We start from the raw sequence: 18,589 nt of genomic DNA on the forward strand, positions 1-18,589 counted from the left end.
ATCGCATGTTTTTTTTTAAATGTTTATTGGGTAAAAACATTTTTGGTAACCAAACCGTCCACCCTACCTACTTGTTTGAGCAGGTAAATACGGTTCTAAGGAGGGTTCTGGTGAACATGCCGAGGACATCTTCAACCCATAAACTTGAATCCTCCTTCCCTCTCCCTTCCCCATTCACATCCCCACCTAATCCTCCGCCATTTTGATATTCATGGGGTTTCACCAGTCTGAGAGAACAGCTTGACTGCATATCTCCTTATGTATTGCTCTTGTCTAATGAAAGGCCCAAAAGAGTTTACCTAGTCATCTCTGGCAGCATCTAGCCAACATCCCCATCCATCACTTTCCCCTACCAGGTACAGAATGACCTTACCATTAACCTGCTACTTTTCCTTTCCTCTCATCCAAACCATGACTATAGCCAAGATGTCCACCTACAAGAGAATGAAACTGGCATGTTGTTTTGATTGCGGCTGTACTGAGCGTGACTGCTCTTGCATGTCGGCTAATGTGCGTAGTAACTTGGACACCCCTCCGCGAGGCATCCCACCCTCTCCTGTCTCTGTTCATGATTGCTCGGCCACGTTACGTGCCTGTAAGTTGTCCACATGACACATGTTGTTCCATGTTTGTGACGTGCACTCTTATGTACGTGCTCACCGTCGACTGGCTGGCCTCTGTGATGTGTTTTGTTGAAGTAGACGATTAGTTTGGGATGTTTTCTATTTTTTGATTTTAGGTATCTGTTGTTGTGTTGCTGTGGCGTTGCTCGTCAAGGTGACCAGTATGTGTTTCAGTCGAGCATGCCGTAGAGGATTGGTGTTTGCTTTACTATTGTTTTGTACAGTTTATTGTTCTGTGTTTACATGTTTCCAGTTCATTATTAATTCAAAGATTGCTTACAGTGGTTACACTTAATGTGAATAGATACGGATACTAAACAGTTTTAGAGTATTAGAAATCATTGTTTGTAAGAAAAAAAAAGCAAGAAAAAAAAGCAGTTTGCCTTGATTGTTAGGTTGTTTAAGTGGTGCGTACGATCCCATAGTCTTTATTTCAGTGACCTGAATCTTTCTCAGTCGATTCCATGTATTCACGGGTAGTAATGTGAGAAATAACAGTGTGAAAGGAAACCTCTCAGACACAGAGACACAAAACCAAGCAGACTTGATTTCAGATAACTCGAGGCTTTATTAATCAAACTGAAGTGTCTAGCGGCAAAAACAGTCCCGGTCAGAGTTCCGCTGTGCTGCCTCAATTCACGTCAACTTATTAAAAACATCATCCATTTTTTGCGTAGAACAGATTCTTCCGATCAGAAGCAGAACGGGGCATAGTTAGTTGGCAGTCCCAGGGGTAGGAGGACCCTGTAGCATATCCACCAGGGCCACTGGATGTGGATGTGAGTGCTGCCCTGCTAGCCAGGCTACAGTCGTTCTGAGCTCCAGAGTGGCTGTCGACATGGTGTGGGGCGCTCTGAGAATAGGCCTTATGCGGCCTGACGTGGAAATTATGTTTGCATTTTCATTTTTGGAGTGCTACCGGTTGTCATGAAACTCGGCGTGACAGTTCTTAACCACCAGGCAGCCTAGAGCCCCCTCTCTCCGCCTCTCTCGTAGTGGGACAGATGCTAGGCTGTTAGTCCTGCGACTCTGCTCGCGCCCACCGATCGCAGGCGACAGATGCCAGGACCAGCGAGGTCCCAGTTTGAACATTGCTGTCACTGTGCTGCCCTAAGCTCCAAGCATGACCTTTATTGTGGAAATGGGGGTTGAAACGAGGTACTAATGAACACGCGGAAGCTGACGCACCTAAAGCTCCAGGCCGCGTTCACATTTCTCTCAGGCAGACCCGGGGAACGAGAAACATCCTGTCTGTTATCAGTAGGAAGGAAACTCTTATTAGATAGACAATGACCTGTATGCACAATATCACTTGGAGTTTTTAAATAAAATCGTCCCTATTCCTGTTGGTTTAATTGCCTGGTTTAAACCATTTTGATTGAGGACTTGTCTGTGTCATTTGGAATAATCATTATACTAAAATAGCTGGTAGCTGTGTCCAATAACTTTATGATTAATCATTTCAGCCTGCTGACAGCATTATTGCCATCCTCCTGTTAATTTTCCATATATTTTGTTCATTGCTGTAACCATGGTCTTCAAGGCACTGAGCTTCAAGTGCCTTCAAGAGTAGCAGCACCCCAACTCCAGAAACATTATAATCATTTCAAACCTTCAGTTACCTACGATCATGCAATATCATTTGCTCCCATTGCAACCTGTTCTTCCCTGTAACCTCTTATTGTCTTTGCATTTTCCTCAGCTAAAAATAGCTATAACGGATATATCAAATCAAGTAAGTTTTGATTTCCATTCTTTTGGTTTCTCAAACCCTCCCCTGTGCATCTTCATCTTTCTTAATGTTTTTAATCCTCCATATTTTCCTGTTTGCCCATCATGGTTCTGTTTACCCGCTGATCTCCAAATCACTGACATTGAGAAATATGTGTCTCTAAAACATGGACCAGGAGTGTTGCAAAGTACACCTGTGTGTTTTACAACACTCTTAATTGGCAAACATTCCACTGGTGATTATTGGTATCATAAGAACCGGAAGAGATTGCAGTAGATTAAACGATGTTAGCACCGCGGTCTGTTGAATACTGGGTATCAGTTGCAATGTGAACAGTAGATGGTGCTACTGCTTCAGGGTGTCTCTGGTTATCAAAATAGTCATTTATCATAGTGAAGTAAAGCATTGTAGTCCTTAGATCAGTCCCTCACAAGACAGCATCTTGATCAATTAACAAGACATCATTAATAGTCAGATGATAGCGTACAGTATAGCTGGAAGAAAAAAAACTTTTGGAAATAGCTGACACAGACAATGTTGCATTGTCTTTATACACATATTTATACACGATATTTTCCCGATTCACACTCACAGCAGCTTTGTATTCAGTACTGATGTATACAGTACACATCCCAGATCAGTGATAGCCAGCAAAACTGCCAGTGTGCGTTCCGCGTGACAAACACTGTGCGTGTTTGACACAGGACAGATGACATCAGGGCGTTGGAGCAGGGGCAGTAATCTACTAGGCAGCTGACGCTTGAAATGATCATCTCTATGATCTAGCTTTAGCTTCCACAGAGTCCTTTGAGGTGCGAAGATCTTTCCTTCATTTATATTCTGTTGATTTATTTTTTTACTTAAATTCAAATGTCTTTGTTTTTGGGTACTTAGGTCTTAAGAGTAAACTAAATAAATGAACTAGAAGGGAGGTTTTATTAATTTTTATTTTTTTTAAGCGCATTGTGCTGCCTTCTAGTATGAAATGCGCTATATAAATAAAGTTTTGATTTGATTTAAAAGAGAGGGCTTACTGAAGTTGTTAAAGGTTGTTCAGTTTACCCTTTGCCCCTCCCTTCAGGCATTAGTTAGTCCTTTACTTCATCATCCACTTGTTCTTACAGTAGAACAATTGTGGCAACACCTGAAAGCCTGTTTATTAATTAATGTTTATTATGAATATCAAAGTAAATGTCATATAATGTCAATGTTTAATTTTAAGAGTGTGTGCCAAGTGGTTAAGTGGTGTTTAATAGAAATGAGGCACTTAATTATTTAGCTATTAGTATTCTTGTGCCAGAAAGAATTGTCACATAAACATTTGATCATACTGTACTTAAAATAATAACAATTGACACCAGATATTTTATTCATGTAACGGGGTCAGTATGAATTAAAGCTCTTAACAAACAATAAAGTAGAAACATTTCCATTGCTATTGACAGAAACTAATGTTCAAGCTTAAACGTCACCTTTTCTGATTGTGATTCTTCTTCACTCAGCGGTAAGGGACGACCCTCTTATCAAACTGCCGGCGTATCAAACCCAGTCCATAATATTGAATCACAATGCTCCCAGCGAGGTACCTAAGCCACCCCCCCGAAGAGTAGCGACCAGGCCGGTCCCGTTAGTGAACAACCGCAAGGGAAGCCTGCTGCCCCCCACCCAGCCGTCAGAGCTGAGGCTCAGCCTGGTGAGCCCCAGGGAGCTGGGCCAGGTGGCCAGGGCCCCAGGGAAAGCACAGGAGGCCAGCCGGCTCCAACGGGCCCGCAGCCTGCCCGTGAAATACAGATACCAATCCAGTAACGCCGCGCTTAATCACAGGCACTGTAAGCCGCAGCCCTGCTTTGACGCGTGACAGGCCTGCCCCAACAACACAACGCATGGGTTTGTGAGGCTGGAGTTAGCATGTGTAGCATTCCTTACTAATGACCCAGTGTGTGCAGCTGTCAGCTGTGAGACATTAAATATTGAGCAGGATGAGGAGGGTGTGGAGGGCCAGTGTGTGGGAGCGAGTCTCTCTGAAAGCCTTTTCACCAGGTTCCATTATGGTGTCACACACGGCCACGCTAGAGGAGTTGAAATTGTTCAACTCCCCGTCTCCAGTGGAGAGTGATCTTTGTTAGGTTATTAATTTTAATAGAAGCTTTTTCTGGTATTTTGTAAGAATCTCCAGGTGAAAAGGCTCGCTGACAACCTGAACCACAATTTAAAAGGCACTTAGGTACACGGGTTAGTAAGTGTTCCGAGGTAAAACAACAGGGATAGTGACACGCCTATTGTAGATCAAAAGGTGAATTCTGTAGACCTTTTATCATCTTGTTTGTTAATTTATCCAGTTTTTGGTAACTGGCAAAGACGTTTTGATAACTAATACCACCTGATATAATTATCATAATTATTGGATCAGATAATCTAATTATTATTGTTATTTGGCAGATTCATTCTTCCTAAGGGTAGCTTTTTTTTCACGGTGAAGAGCTTTATGTAGTTTGAGGTAGTAGTAAAGACCATGTCTGAGGGGCAGCTGGGCCGTGCATAAATCACACTAGGACTGGGACCAGTGTAATTATAGCCAAGGGTGCCAGTCCGGCGATGAGGAAAGACCGGCTATCCGAGCTACATTCACATATCAGCAGAAGGGAGCCAGATTTACAATATAACTGCATATTTATGGGTTTCGTCATACAATGAAATTTAAGAATGATGTGGTCAGTAGAGTAACATGGCATGGTGTACAGTAATGAGCCAATCGAGGCTCGTTAAAGACATTCGTGAATTGTTCTGTGTGGATGTAACAGTCGAACGTGATTGGAGTGATTTGGCCAATCTAAACAAGGACCTTACATTTCTAGCAATCGAATATGTTTGGGATCCTGCCTAAACGCGACTATACTAGTCCACCGTGTTTTTGCTAGACAGCATGTCGCTAACAGGCTGGCAGCATGTTGCATCTTTAAGATGCAGTGTGCAAATGCATTCAGAGGAAGTTCCACTGTCTCGTATAGCCTGCAGATGATGTCAGACTGCCCTTTGCCATGCATTTCACACGTCCTATTGACCTTCTCACCCTCTCGAGTCCTTGTCTCTCTATCTCCTCTGATTCTGCACTTCTCTGTTCTGTGTGGCTTTTCTGTACTCGCTACATTAAGTCTTCATTTAAATTTCATTTGATGAGATGTTCGTTCTCGGCACTTCCTGTACTGACACTGCTTGCGTGTGCTTCCAGTGGAAGAGGACCAGCAGTCGGCTCTGTCGCCTCAGAAGAAACAACAACGCAACGGAGGCATGAGAAACTCACCCAACTCCTCGCCCAAAATGATGAGGTAGGACACCCTGCATAGGAAGTGTGTGTGTGTGTGTGTGTGTAGGATGCTCCCCTGTGTGTGTGTGTGTGTGTGTAGGATGCTCCCCGGTGTGTGTGTGTGTGTGTGTGTGTGTGTGTGTGTGTGTAGGATGCTCCCCTGTGTGTGTGTGTGTGTGTGTGTGTGTGTGTAGGATGCTCCCCTGTGTGTGTGTGTGTGTGTGTGTAGGATGCTCCCCTGTGTGTGTGTGTGTGTGTGTGTCGTAGGAAGAGATAGTGTCAGTGTGTGGGGACCCACACAATGCTGAAGCGTTTCCTTTGTTGTCTTGGCGACCGTACGTGACAGAAGCTCCGTGTTTCTTTGGGAAAAGGGAGGACAGGAGGCTGTGGTGGAAGTGCTTCGGCTTCCACTGGCGTTCCCCCAGTTCCATCCACAAAACTGCATTTCTTAAACAGCCTTGGCACTAATGACGACGCCAACCAATCAGAGAGCCTCTTGCTTGGAGATAGCCCAAGGCTATTTCCTCTATTGTCGAGATCCCTTTGAGTTCTATTTCTAGGTACATAAGGCCATGGATGATATGCACCATCACAATCAAAACTGAAATCAAATGTTACCTTGCTTTTATCCTGTCTCATTGAATTAGAGGAGGGTTAATTGATGTTGACTCATGATGGCAATGCTATTTAGCAAGATACCATTAAAGGACGAAAAAATAGGCATTATTATTAATAAGCAAGTAATACTTTTAAAGAACCAGGTCAAAGTGATATATTATTTTAGCATTAGATCACCATAAAGGCATGGCATTTAAATGTTGTCAGTTTACACTTAATGTTGTCCAATGTTTTGTGGTTCCCAGAAATAATGTAAACCGGAACCTCTTGCAAGAGTTGTCAGAAGCTGAAAAATACACAGTTTACAAGCTCAGTGACTGTGGTTTGAAGTAGTATCAAAGTTGTACTGCTTTAAGGGGTTCCCTGGGTGGTTGGCTGTACAAAACAAAACCGCCTTGTTAATGTATGCAAGTACAGTATTGAGGAGGAACACCTATTTGTGAAACTAGGACCCTTAATGCTGCACTGACTCCACAGTGAAAGGTGGTTGTTTGGGAGAAGCCTTAGGGATACTTTATTTCTAAGCGCATTGAAAAAAAACATAAAGTTGTAGAATATACTATGTCAAATGTGTTTTTTAACAGGACCTGGGGCCTCAAGGACTTTGTAAATAAGTAATGATCAACAGATTGGCTGTGGGTTTTTGTAAAGCATGCCTATGTCAGTCTGCATGATGGGGGAGGATTTTCAAATTCCTCATCTTCTCCCGTTGCTTGCTAGAGCAGAGAGGAGCGTTCTTAGATCCCTGGAAGAGCAATGTTTGTCGAGGGAGCGCTGGAGCCACGAAGCTACTGAGAACAAATGCCAAGCTTCCTGTGGAGAATCTTTTCAGACTTCAGTTGTCACTTTTCTTTAAAAAATACATGATACATTTACAAATATGTAGGAATTGAATCTGAATTTAACACCAACTCCACAAAGATGGAGAGCTTGAGAAATATTGCAGGTTACCTTGAGTGTCAACAAATGACACTTGATCACAGATCTAAGATGACATTCACAACTTTATCTCCTCGATATGCCGTAAATAAGGAACTTCAGTACACTGGTGATGAAGGGAATCAGCTGTGGAAACGCAACCATCTCCTGCTTTACCCAACGTGATGCGTTGCTAAAGTAACAAGTCACATCTCACCTCTTTCAGCGATCCCTCCGATGAAATTAACACCATTTCCTTAGACCTCTTGATGGGTCATGAGACACATCTAATTGTGGAGAGTCACAATGCATTTGCTCTGATCCGTCTGTGCGGTGACACCCACACGTCATGTTGGTTAGAGTGCAGCTAAGGCAGTCGGCAGTGTGGGGTAGTGACGGCCCATCACGGCTGACAGTTTGTGAGAGATAGCTATCTTGGCTGTGCTCTGGCTCACCAGTCAGCTCGTCCGGGGGAGATTGAAGTGACAGCGCTCCGCAGAGTGAGTGGTGAAACATTTGGCTTCGAGTGAAATATTAAGCCCTGGTGCAGAAACACTTACTGTTTTTCAATCTTATTAGCACATGTTTCTTCTCATCTCATAGAAAAGATGTGCGACTGTATTCGACAAAACACAGATTCACGTTGGCATACTGTTGGCTGATGGCACTCTAGATGCACTGAAAAACTCCAATACTGCATACACTTAAATGTTATAGTTTTTAGGATGTAACGTTAACATGTTATTTTCTGCACTACAGTGGTGCTGTACTTGAGCTTTGATACTGAATGACTTCTGATACACAGGTTTCCTATCCCACCCCGTTAAAAACAGCTTCTGTCTCACGTTTAAGGACTTGCTGTAGATTTCCGGGTCGTATTGAATTTGAACTTTCTTGACAGATTTGAGCTTGAGAAGGAGAAAGCATTTTAAGGAAGACATCTGCCTTATCAAACAACTTTCCTGAGAGTACATCATGATCTAGCCTCAGGGCAGGAGCCCAAAGGCAGACATTTAGGGCTCCTGTCTCTAACAGCCCTGGGATGGTCACTTCACTCCACATTCATGCATACTTAAAATGTTAAGATGGTATTCTTCTAAAAGGTGGATCAAAGAAATGTTTCTCTGGATAAAATATATGAACTATTAAGATGTCTGTGGATGAAAACGTAAGCTTCCTGTCTAAGTTTCAAAGGATTATTGTCCTTCGATGATATTGCAAGTTAATGTAGTTTCAGAAGCAATTTCTGTGGTAAGTCTAGTCAAAAGATAATCATTTAGTGCCTTTTTGATCGGATTAACAGAATGGAATAGTGGTTATTTTAAATTTTTTGAAAATGCTACAGTGTGTGATGTTTTCTTTACCATAGCTTTCCACTATTACAATTTTCGAACCCCAAAATTGCAATTGATGATTAGAATTATATTTTTAAAGTCCAAAGGTTTCACAGATGGTTTCTGGCTCTGCATCACCGTAAGCATGGCAACACCAGAGGTTTTGTGGGGAGACCAGTCTGAGGTGGTCAGTGTTGGCTAGGATCACACCCCCCCCACAGTCTTAACGTGACATTAGCTTGTGTGGTCCTGACACTCTGATAAATCTTAAATGGCCTTCAGTTTGGAAAGCAAAATATGATTGGGCAAATTGTTAAAATATTTAAAGTGCGGCCTGTTAAGAGCTTTTACCGTAGCGAGCGTAGCGTCAGAAGCGGTGTGCGGTAAGGGGACGTAATTGCTTCTCCGTGCTCATGCCAGTCAAGGCAGTGTGTCGCTGCCATGTCCTTCTGCGTCGCTGCCACTGTTCATGTCACTCACTTTGATGACTAGGCATTTTTGTTGGCATTTCTGCAGATGGCCTCTGACAGCAATAAGCACTAAGAGAGGGGAAAAAAAGATGCAGCTTCTTGAGGAAAAGCGATTTTGTTTGCGGGCCCCAACTTTTTTTTCATGTCGTATTGATGAGTGTATTCTAAAATGAAAAATGGCATTTCATGGGCGGTTTCGAGAAAACCCCAATGGAGTAACGTGTTAAGTTGAGTGCAGGAACACTTAGCACCCTTGAAAAAGGGTGCAAACACAAACTTTAAGTATGGCCAAAAGCTAGGCTAGCTGTGGCTCAGCAAGCCATGGATATAAACAAACAAACCTTCATGTCTCGGGGTAGATGCATGATATACCACGCTATACCCAGATCAGATGGAATATCCTTACAGATAAACGCGTCTCACCCACAGTGTCATTTACATGTATACATTATGCTATGTGGGGCAATAATCTCCTAACCTTGACGTTCAAATATTGAGCTGCAGTTCATTTAGTTTAAAGGGACATGACAGCACTCAAGGTCTCCCTTTACTCCACCCCCCACCCCACCCCACACCCATCCTTTTGTTTGATTAGGCATGACCCTTTACTCATCCCGGGGAACGAGCAGATTGAGAGCATGGACGGGAACGTGAAGAAATACGACTCCACCGGGATGTTTCACTGGTGCCCGTCCAAAGACATCGAGAAGGTCATGTTGGTGGGTGCCTCTCCCTCACGTCGACAATGTCATTTGTCCCTGACACCGGCTCTCTCCCGTTGACGGATGCATTATGTCACAAAGCACCATCAAACGTCGACAGGGCAGTTAAACACTTCATAATGAGGTGTCTGACATGCCATTTGCCATGACTGAGGGCCTGTGTATAGGAAGATAAAAATATCTTATAGCAGTACACACACAATATGCCAGATTGCAGATCTTTGATTTATGTTGGCTGTTGCAGACAGGGACAGTGATATACATCAGCAGTTTGTTCTTTCAAAATACTTGATTCAAAACACAATAACAGCATTAGAATAGAATAAAGTACAAAATATTTATTATACTATTTTCCCTCTTTAACATATAGTAAGTGTGGTACTTGACCTCCCTGTGTGTGCCTCCTCCTCCACAGACCCGCAGCGAGGCGGCCATGACCGTGCTCAGTGGCCACGTGGTCGTCTGCATCTTTGGGGACGTGAAGTCTGCGTTGGTGGGCCTGCGGAACCTAGTGATGCCGCTCCGAGCCAGCAACTTCCACTACCACGAACTGAAGCCCATCGTGTTCGTGGGCTCCCTGGAGTACCTGAAGAGGGAGTGGGAGACCCTCCACAACTTCCCCAAAATCTCCATCTTACCCGTGAGTACGATCACAATCAGGTTTGTTGCAAAGTAGTCGTCCACGTAGGAGGAATTTCCCCTGCTGTGTTGGTGCATGACAACATCCAGTAATAAAAAACTTGCGCTTGCTGTTGTAATCGAAATGCAAGCTCACCTTTCGCGAGTATTCTTTCCATTGTCGGCCTCTCTCCGTTGTGTCGTGCAAGTTAGAGTGACGTTTCGCTTGCTCACTTTGTCGTTCACTTCCTCCTCAAAGGGCACACCGTTAAGCCGGGCAGATCTGAGAGCTGTCAACATCAACCTTTGCGACATGTGTGTCATCCTGTCAGCCAATCAGAACAACATCGACGATGCGTCTCTGCAGGACAAAGAATGCATCTTGGCGTCGCTCAACATCAAGTCTATGCATTTTGACGACAGCATCGGGGTCTTGCAGGCTAATTCCCAAGGTAAGGAGTGTCCTATCATAGTTCACTGCACTGCCTGGAGGGGATGGGCCTGGCAGAGAGAATCTCCCTCAGTGGACGGCGTCTGACCAACCTGGTGTCATCGTGTGTGACAGTGAAGCCCAGCGCTTCTTCTTCAGGTTGGCAGTGACAAGGACAGGCTTCCTGCCCTAACGTGATGGGGGAGGAGGCTTGTGGTGTTGGCACAAGGCCTTGACCTGTCACGCATCCATAGAATAAAGTAGAAGAGCAAAAACAATTCACTTACAAATTTGTGTTTACAATAATTCTAGATGGTAATTTATTAATATTGTATAAAATAATTCATGCCCAACAAAGGGAGCCGCATTAAGTTAGATTACCGATAATGACTTGATGCCGAGTATATTTTCAGTAACCTTTTGACACCAGATTTTTTTTTCTTTCTTCTAATGTCTGTATGACCTAGCATTAGCCTTAGTCAACAGGAAATTACGGATGTCAACACAGGCCATATATAATGTACACAGCATCACTGATTTAATGTGTTTACTTTAAGCAAGAAATATTAAAAGCACTTTAATTGAATCGTATTTAGACACACTGCGTTTGATGTCTGTGTACACTGTTCAGTCGTGTGTGCAGCCTTTTAGAGAACAGGGACCCACACCTGTCCACAGGTCACCCAAGCCGAAGTGAATGTGCCAGGTGGGGTAAGATGTGGATGTTTGTCTCCGTGCAGGTTTCACACCACCTGGAATGGACAGGGCGTCCCCAGACAGCAGCCCTGTGCACGGGCTGGCACGCCAGAGCTCCATCACTACAGGAGCCAACATCCCCATCATCACTGAGCTGGGTATGTCCGCCTCAGCTCTGCCACACCGGCCCGCGTGACGCGTCCGTCTAGATGCACCTTCATCCTTCGACAGCGGTGCACGTCTCATTAACCTATAGTACATGTCTGTGTTTCTGGAGTGACAAAAAGCTGTAGATCGTGATAGCAATACCGCTGTTGATCAATAGATAGTTCCTTTATCGAAATAATGGTCTCTCACATTTTGAACCTTCATAACATGCCTCAGTAACTTTCTCCACCCTCCGTCCCACCCCCCCTCCCCCTCCCCCACCCCCCCCCCCTCCCACTCTCCGTCCCACCCTCCCCCCCACCCTCCCCCACCCTACTCCCTTGACGCACAGCTCCGTTAGCCAAACCAGGCAAAGTACTGCCTGTGATTTCATTCAGTCAGGATAAAAGCAGTGGGAACAACTTACAAATGATAACTGAGCTGGGTAAGCAGAGCCTACATGAGCTTCACTGCACTGCTGTGAATGCTGCCTCTTCACCATCAAGCTTTCCTTTGATTTCATTGGCTGCGCAGAAGGCCCGCGGTCCGTTCCCATGGCATCACTTTGAGCCCATTTTACTCGTAGTTCTGGTTGAAATTGACTGTCTTGTTTCTGGCCTTATCTGAAGTCTGTTCTCCCCCTGCCTTCCCCTTGCCATTCTCTCTCTGAGAATCGCAAGGTCTTTGATCCCCCCCCCCCCCACACACCCAGCACCAGAAGCCCTTGTGGCTGTTTCTACAGCATCTTCTTCATAGATTCTCTGGCTCAATGCTCCCTTTCATCTGGCTCATGTCAATATGACTGACATTTTGTGAATGTAATGATAGAAGTAGCAGTTCTGAAACAAAACTCAACATCAATACTGTCTCCAAGCTACAGTTTTTTGTGCTGAAAGATATATTTCCCCCAAAAGATTGATACAACATGATACATATATTTTATTCTGCAAAACCAAAGCAATTGGAAATCTAATTGGAAACCCCCCTACATTTACAGAATGTACAGTGATGCACTGAGGTTGCTAAGCTACGCATTTCAGAGGACGTCTTCAATCAAAACTTGAGGCTTTGAACATGCATGGTGTCATCTTAAGCTTAGAGTGGATATGGACTGTTAGAAAGGCTAGCTATACACAAACTCTTACAGAAACATGACAATATTGAATTAGTTACGACATGATCACTATTTGGATTGTTGCACAACAGAAGGTATTAATACAATCCATATCCACCATCATTGACTATTAGAAGCAATCACTCTCTGCTATCAAACATATTATTCTGTGTGTTGGATTGAATTCTTGATGCTTCACAATCGCCGTTTGTGAAAAATGTCTCAAACTCTTTTACATAAGTGCATCTTCCTCAGCCTTGCTCTAGATCAAGTTGAGTTCCACAAATGCCTGTGTATGTTGAGCTGGTGCAGGCCTGTTAAGGTACCGTGACATGTCTGTGTTCTGTCCTCAGTGAACGACTCCAACGTTCAGTTCTTGGACCAGGATGACGACGACGACCCGGACACAGAGCTGTACCTAACACAGCCCTTCGCCTGCGGGACGGCGTTCGCCGTCAGCGTGCTGGACTCTTTGATGAGTGCGGTAAGGCCCAGTGTTTCCCCTACCATTATATTAGGGGGGCGCCCCGCCCCCCCAACGCCACCCCCCGCCCCTCCTGGAAGGTCAAGTTAATTAAAAATGTTATATATATAGCGCCAGATCACAAAATAAGTCATTTAAGGTTACCTTTCCTCTAAAACCGGTCTATAGCTTGCTCTTTTATTAAACAAACTAAATGGCCTTATGTTATCACAACGGCATGTCATTTCTATCTCTACATGGTCCCCCCCCCCCCCCCCCTGAGACCTGCGACTTAACCCAACGCTTCACGGCTACACCTCGCAGACGGCGTTCACAAGACGCAGTCGTCCACATGTGGCACAGCGCCAAACCCTGTGAGCGTGGCATGAGAGAGGTGTGCTGTTGCGCCTGTACTTTCCTGTCCCAATAAAACAGGAAGACAAGAACTGGACATGCACCCCGCTATGATGGCTTCATCTGTCTTACTCTTAGTTTGACTGAGGGTCAGAACAAAGCTGCCTTCAAGTGCCCGTCAGCGCAGACAGAGGTAATGCTTCCTAATAGACAGCTCCCATCCATCATCCCACTCCACGATGCTGTCAGTAGCCGAAGGAGATGTCACCATGCTGGGCAGGCAAGGAGACGCCACAGAAGAAAGGCAGACGTTTGCCCTCGCCCGCTAATGGAGGCAACCGCCGCGTCGAGACCCGTGGTGTTATTAAGGCGCGGGCAAGCGAAGCACAGAACCTGGCCCGAGCGTCGCAACTAACAAGGCTGACATTTACAGAAGGCATTGTCCCGCTCTGCGCGGTTTTACCCACATTTCAGTCTGTTCCAGCTCTGCCAAAGACACCTGAACAGCATGAATATGTGGAGGGCGAGAGTTGGCGTGTGTGTGTGTGTGTGTGTGTGGGGTTGTCTGACGGGAGCGAGAGTAACCTGCAGTAATTGGATTCTCCTGTCTGTTCAGTCCTGCTGCAGGACAATGTGAAGAGACAGGCCAGGGCTAGGCAGCTCAACTCAGTCGCTACTCTGGGAGTGGATTGGCTTGTGACGTTGACAGTGTTTGGTTAAGGATCGCCTTCTCCCCTTCATCCTTTCAGACATACTTCAACGATAATATCCTCACCTTGATCCGGACGCTGGTCACAGGCGGGGCCACCCCGGAGCTGGAGGGGCTGCTGGCGGAGGAGAACGCGCTGCGAGGCGGGTACAGCACGCCACAGACCCTGGCCAACAGGGACAGGTGTCGCGTGGCACAGCTGGCCTTGTACGACGGGCCCTTTGCAGACTTGGGGGTAAGTGACTGGTTTTGTCACCTGGCAGTAGAGCGTGAGCTTGACACGGGAGCTTGTGTGTTGTGTGTGTGTGTGTGGTGGGTGTGTGTGTGGTGGGTGTGTGTGTGTGTGTGTGTGTGTGTTTGTGTTCACTGTAGCCAGCAGGGGGACTGGCTTCACAGCAGTCAGCTGTTACTGTGTGATGGATGGTGCTGAGTCCTGTAACATACAGCAATACTGAATATAAGAATGAGTTTTACAACAATATACTGTTTAATGTAAACAATTAAAACAATGATTATATTAACATGATGTTTATATACTCAACAGTATGTATCTCTAAGAAGAATCTTTTGTTTTGTTTTTCCAGGATGGTGGCTGTTATGGGGATTTATTTTGCAAAGCATTAAAAACGTACAACATGTTATGCTTTGGAATCTACCGATTAAGAGACGCGCATCTCAACCAGCAGAGCCAGTGCACTAAGCGGTGAGTCTACAGTTGTTGAATTCGGCTAATGTTCCTAAAGTAAAATACAAATCACAAGTCAATCGTTACATATAAATGTTCTTGACCTGGTCTCCTTCTTCTCCCTAGCTATGTGATAACTAACCCACCCTACGCGTTTGAGCTGGTGCCCTCCGACCTGATCTTCTGCCTGATGCAGTTCGACCACAACGCAGGCCAGTCCAGGACCAGCCTGTCTCACTCCTCCCATTCCTCTCATTCCTCCAGCAAAAAGAGCTCCTCAGTCCACTCCATCCCCACCATCAACCGTTCCAACCGGGCCAAAAGCAGGGACTCGCGAGACAAACAGAAGTATGTTCCCCCCTGAGAGCTGTCCTGTGGCTGCTTCACTGCCTGTCATCTGCAGTTAACCTGCATCTCCGCTCTCTGCGACTCCAAGTGTTGTGCATGTCTGTCTGTGTGTGTGTGTGCATGTGTGTGTCAGTGTGCATGTCTGTCTGTGTGTGTGCGTGTGTGTCAGTGTGCATGTGTGTGTGTGTGTGTGTGTGTCAGTGTGTGTGTGTCAGTGTGCATGTGTGTGTGTGTGTGTGTGTGTGTCAGTGTGCATATGTGTGTGTGTGTGTGTGTCAGTGTGCATATGTGTGTGTGTGTGTGTGTGTCAGTGTGCATATGTGTGTGTGTGTGTCAGTGTGCGTGTGTGAACCATTTCTACGTCGCTGATGTTTCCTGTGAGTTTGAGTCATGGAGTGTTTTGTTAGTTTGCGTAGACTTCATTCTGACTGTGGTACATGTAACATCCTACAACAAGCACTTGGTCTAGCTAGAACAGACACTCCTGGAGAACAGCCGTTAGGGTGGAAACACTAAAGATATTCCTCTGGAATTTCTACAAAATACTTCTTTCCTTTATTATTTACCTTAGCTCATGTACTTGCTTATTGTTTGAAAGGCTGTTTCTAACAATGTTTTGCTATTTCAAAACTTGTGTGAGAAGACAGTTTTAATGTGTTTCAACTACTGTAGACTTTAACTGAACTTTGTTGCACTGAAATGGCAATTAAATATATACTGTAACTATAATTACATAAGACTTGTCTTAACAAAATGTTCTTTATGAAACTGTGACTGACGTCAAACTTATTCGAATCTCTGTGCTATCTGGACAAGAGCGTCTGCTAAATGACTAAGTTATGCCTTTGTGATTATTCACATTGTCAACATCACAACGTTCAGCAAGTACATTTATAATTTAATTCTGTCAGGAGTGAAGTCTCTTTTTGAAAGTTAAACATGTTAGAAGGTAGCATCTTGAAAATACCAAAATGTAAGATTTTAAAACGGGGCAAATGCAGATTTTAAAAAATTGAGATGACGTGAGTGTAAATCATGAATGTTATACAACGTATCTTTAACAGTTGCTGAGTGAATACCTCTACCTGTTATGGTTAGTAAGTTAAGAAAATAACACACCTTGAGCTTGTTTTATATCCCTTCAGTTCTTACATTACATAATGGCTTGAATTTTAGTTTCATGCTTCTCAATGAAAGTTTGATATGCAAGATGCATGTCATTGATCAATTTCAAAACTGTAGAAATTAGAAGCCTTTGATACTGTAGCATGGAAAACTTCTGCTTCAGGGAAAGCATGGACTCTACAGTTGCTTTACAGTACAGTGGATGTATGTACATACTGTATTCACTTACATGATCCATATCAATCTTTCATGGCTTTAAATCAAATTGATAACTATTTATCTTTTAACCTACATTTGAATTTCACCAACACAATGCATTTGTGCTGCTTCAGTATGTGGGTAACTTACATCTGGTGAACTACTTTTTCTTTCTAAAGTGCAACAAGGATGAATAGAATGGGCCAAGGTAAAAATGAATGATATGCATGATGTGCAAATGCATCATCGAGTCATGTGCCCCTTGTTGACTTTTTGCTTTCGTGATGAAAGCAAAGTAGCGTCTCCAAATGGTTTGCATCGTACTGCATGGGTATGAGAACTGCCATTTAGATTTAGTTTAAAATGACCTCACATATTGGTTTGATGCCACTTCGATGTTTCTCTCATTCGCCCATTGCGCATCCAGAAACGGTTTACCGTTCTAACCCAGTTGTGACCCTATTGTGCCTCCTAACTATAATGTTTTACGTTAAAGGACAAGTCAAGTGAATCACCAGTGATACTGTTTGTCTGGATCTCTTCACAAAAGCAGGTTGCATCAAGCCAAAGCCTAAAGCCAGTCAAAATAAAACTGAGTATAATTGGATAATAAATGGTGTCCAAATTTCCAAAACTCACTGTGTCAATTTAATAGCGTGGTAGACTATTAATGTAACAAAGGATTGCATGCCTACCAATAATAAGAACCACAGCATGTGACAAGGTATTTTTCATAAGATGGCCATTGGGGACCAAAAATGCTTTGCAAGTGATGTGTATTGTGCAATGAATAGTTGCAACACTGGAACCTTGAGTGTTGGTTAATAGCAGATAATACGTCTCTCACAGGTCTAATGTCAGGCCATCACGGCAGAAACACTTTGGAATAGAATCCGCACACGTGTTTGCGGATTGATGTATGTTTTATGTATATAAAACATCTCTTTTAACACTAACCGACAAAGGCCAAATCCCAGAACCACTAACTATTCCGTTTCCCCCCTCTTTCTCTTTCCCGTTTTTATCATGTTGGCGTCCTTCAAGAAAAGAGCCAGTATACAGATGAGCAGGACAGCGCCCACCAGAGAACCGGCCAGATCAAGGCTGCTCACACCACCAACCAAGTCAGTCAGTTCAGATCCATGAGCAACCTGATCCCACCCATCAGAGAGGTGGAGGATGAGTGCTGAGGCCTGCTACCAAGCCCACACCTGGGCCCCACACCCAGACCCCCTGGGCCCCACACCCGGACCCCCTGGGCCCCACACCCGGACCCCCTGGGCCCCACACCCGGACCCCCTGGGCCCCACACCCAGACCCCCTGGGCCCCACACCCGGACCCCCTGGGCCCCACACCCGGACCCCACACCCGGACCCCCTGGACCCCACACCCGGACCCCCTGGACCCCACACCCGGACCCCCTGGACCCCACACCCGGACCCCACACCCGGACCCCGGACCCCCTGGGCCCCACACCCGGACCCCCTGGACCCCACACCCGGACCCCCTGGACCCCACACCCGGACCCCCTGGACCCCACACCCGGACCCCACACCCGGACCCCCTGGAGACGTCTGAACGGATAACGGGTGCTAGCACGGAGGAGCACTGCATCCTTCAGACGTCCTCAGATATCAATCAATACACACACACACAAGAAACAGACAGGCATTTTCCTGTCCATATGTACAGTTGTTGACGATAACATGCTTTTGGATATATTTTCTAGATATTCATACAATATATAGGTATATACAGTATATATATATATTGATATATGTATATATATGCTGTATCATACAGTGCTTATACACAGACAATCATATTCATTGTACTGTCACTCACTCTCAGTTATGGCTTTGTACTGGGCTTCAGGTTGTGTTTTTGATTGAGGGTCATGTCAATGAGAAAAAATGCAACACGGTTAAAAATGTTAAATATATATATTACGACTGTTTTTTATTGTAATTGGACCATTGC

At 44.8% G+C, this 18,589-nt stretch overlaps 1 protein-coding gene across 13 annotated transcripts in view; it reads left to right on the forward strand.

Annotated features, from left to right (window-relative positions):
- LOC134031325 (calcium-activated potassium channel subunit alpha-1a-like) overlaps nt 1-18,137 on the forward strand; it is a 61,839-nt gene extending 43,702 nt beyond the window's left edge. For 4 of the 13 annotated variants that reach the window (XM_062474913.1, XM_062474914.1, XM_062474915.1 and 1 more), the window contains exons 19-29: nt 5,585-5,681; nt 9,595-9,718; nt 10,137-10,361; nt 10,599-10,791; nt 11,510-11,623; nt 13,080-13,210; nt 14,293-14,487; nt 14,837-14,955; nt 15,064-15,285; nt 16,788-16,816; nt 17,653-18,131. In XM_062474913.1, the coding sequence (XP_062330897.1) occupies nt 5,585-5,681; nt 9,595-9,718; nt 10,137-10,361; nt 10,599-10,791; nt 11,510-11,623; nt 13,080-13,210; nt 14,293-14,487; nt 14,837-14,955; nt 15,064-15,285; nt 16,788-16,816; nt 17,653-17,798 (1,595 nt within the window). In that variant the 3' untranslated portion in view covers nt 17,799-18,131. Of the gene's footprint in view, nt 1-421; nt 596-2,325; nt 2,359-5,584; nt 5,682-9,594; nt 9,719-10,136; nt 10,362-10,598; nt 10,792-11,509; nt 11,624-11,964; nt 12,058-13,079; nt 13,211-14,292; nt 14,488-14,836; nt 14,956-15,063; nt 15,286-16,787; nt 16,817-17,652 lie in introns of all 13 variants that reach the window. The other 9 variants (XM_062474909.1, XM_062474910.1, XM_062474920.1 and 6 more) reach the window with 8 other exon arrangements.
- Nucleotides 18,138-18,589: the final 452 nt, after the last annotated feature.

This window comes from Osmerus eperlanus, chromosome 12 (assembly GCF_963692335.1).
Source record: "Osmerus eperlanus chromosome 12, fOsmEpe2.1, whole genome shotgun sequence".
NCBI lineage: Eukaryota > Metazoa > Chordata > Actinopteri > Osmeriformes > Osmeridae > Osmerus > Osmerus eperlanus.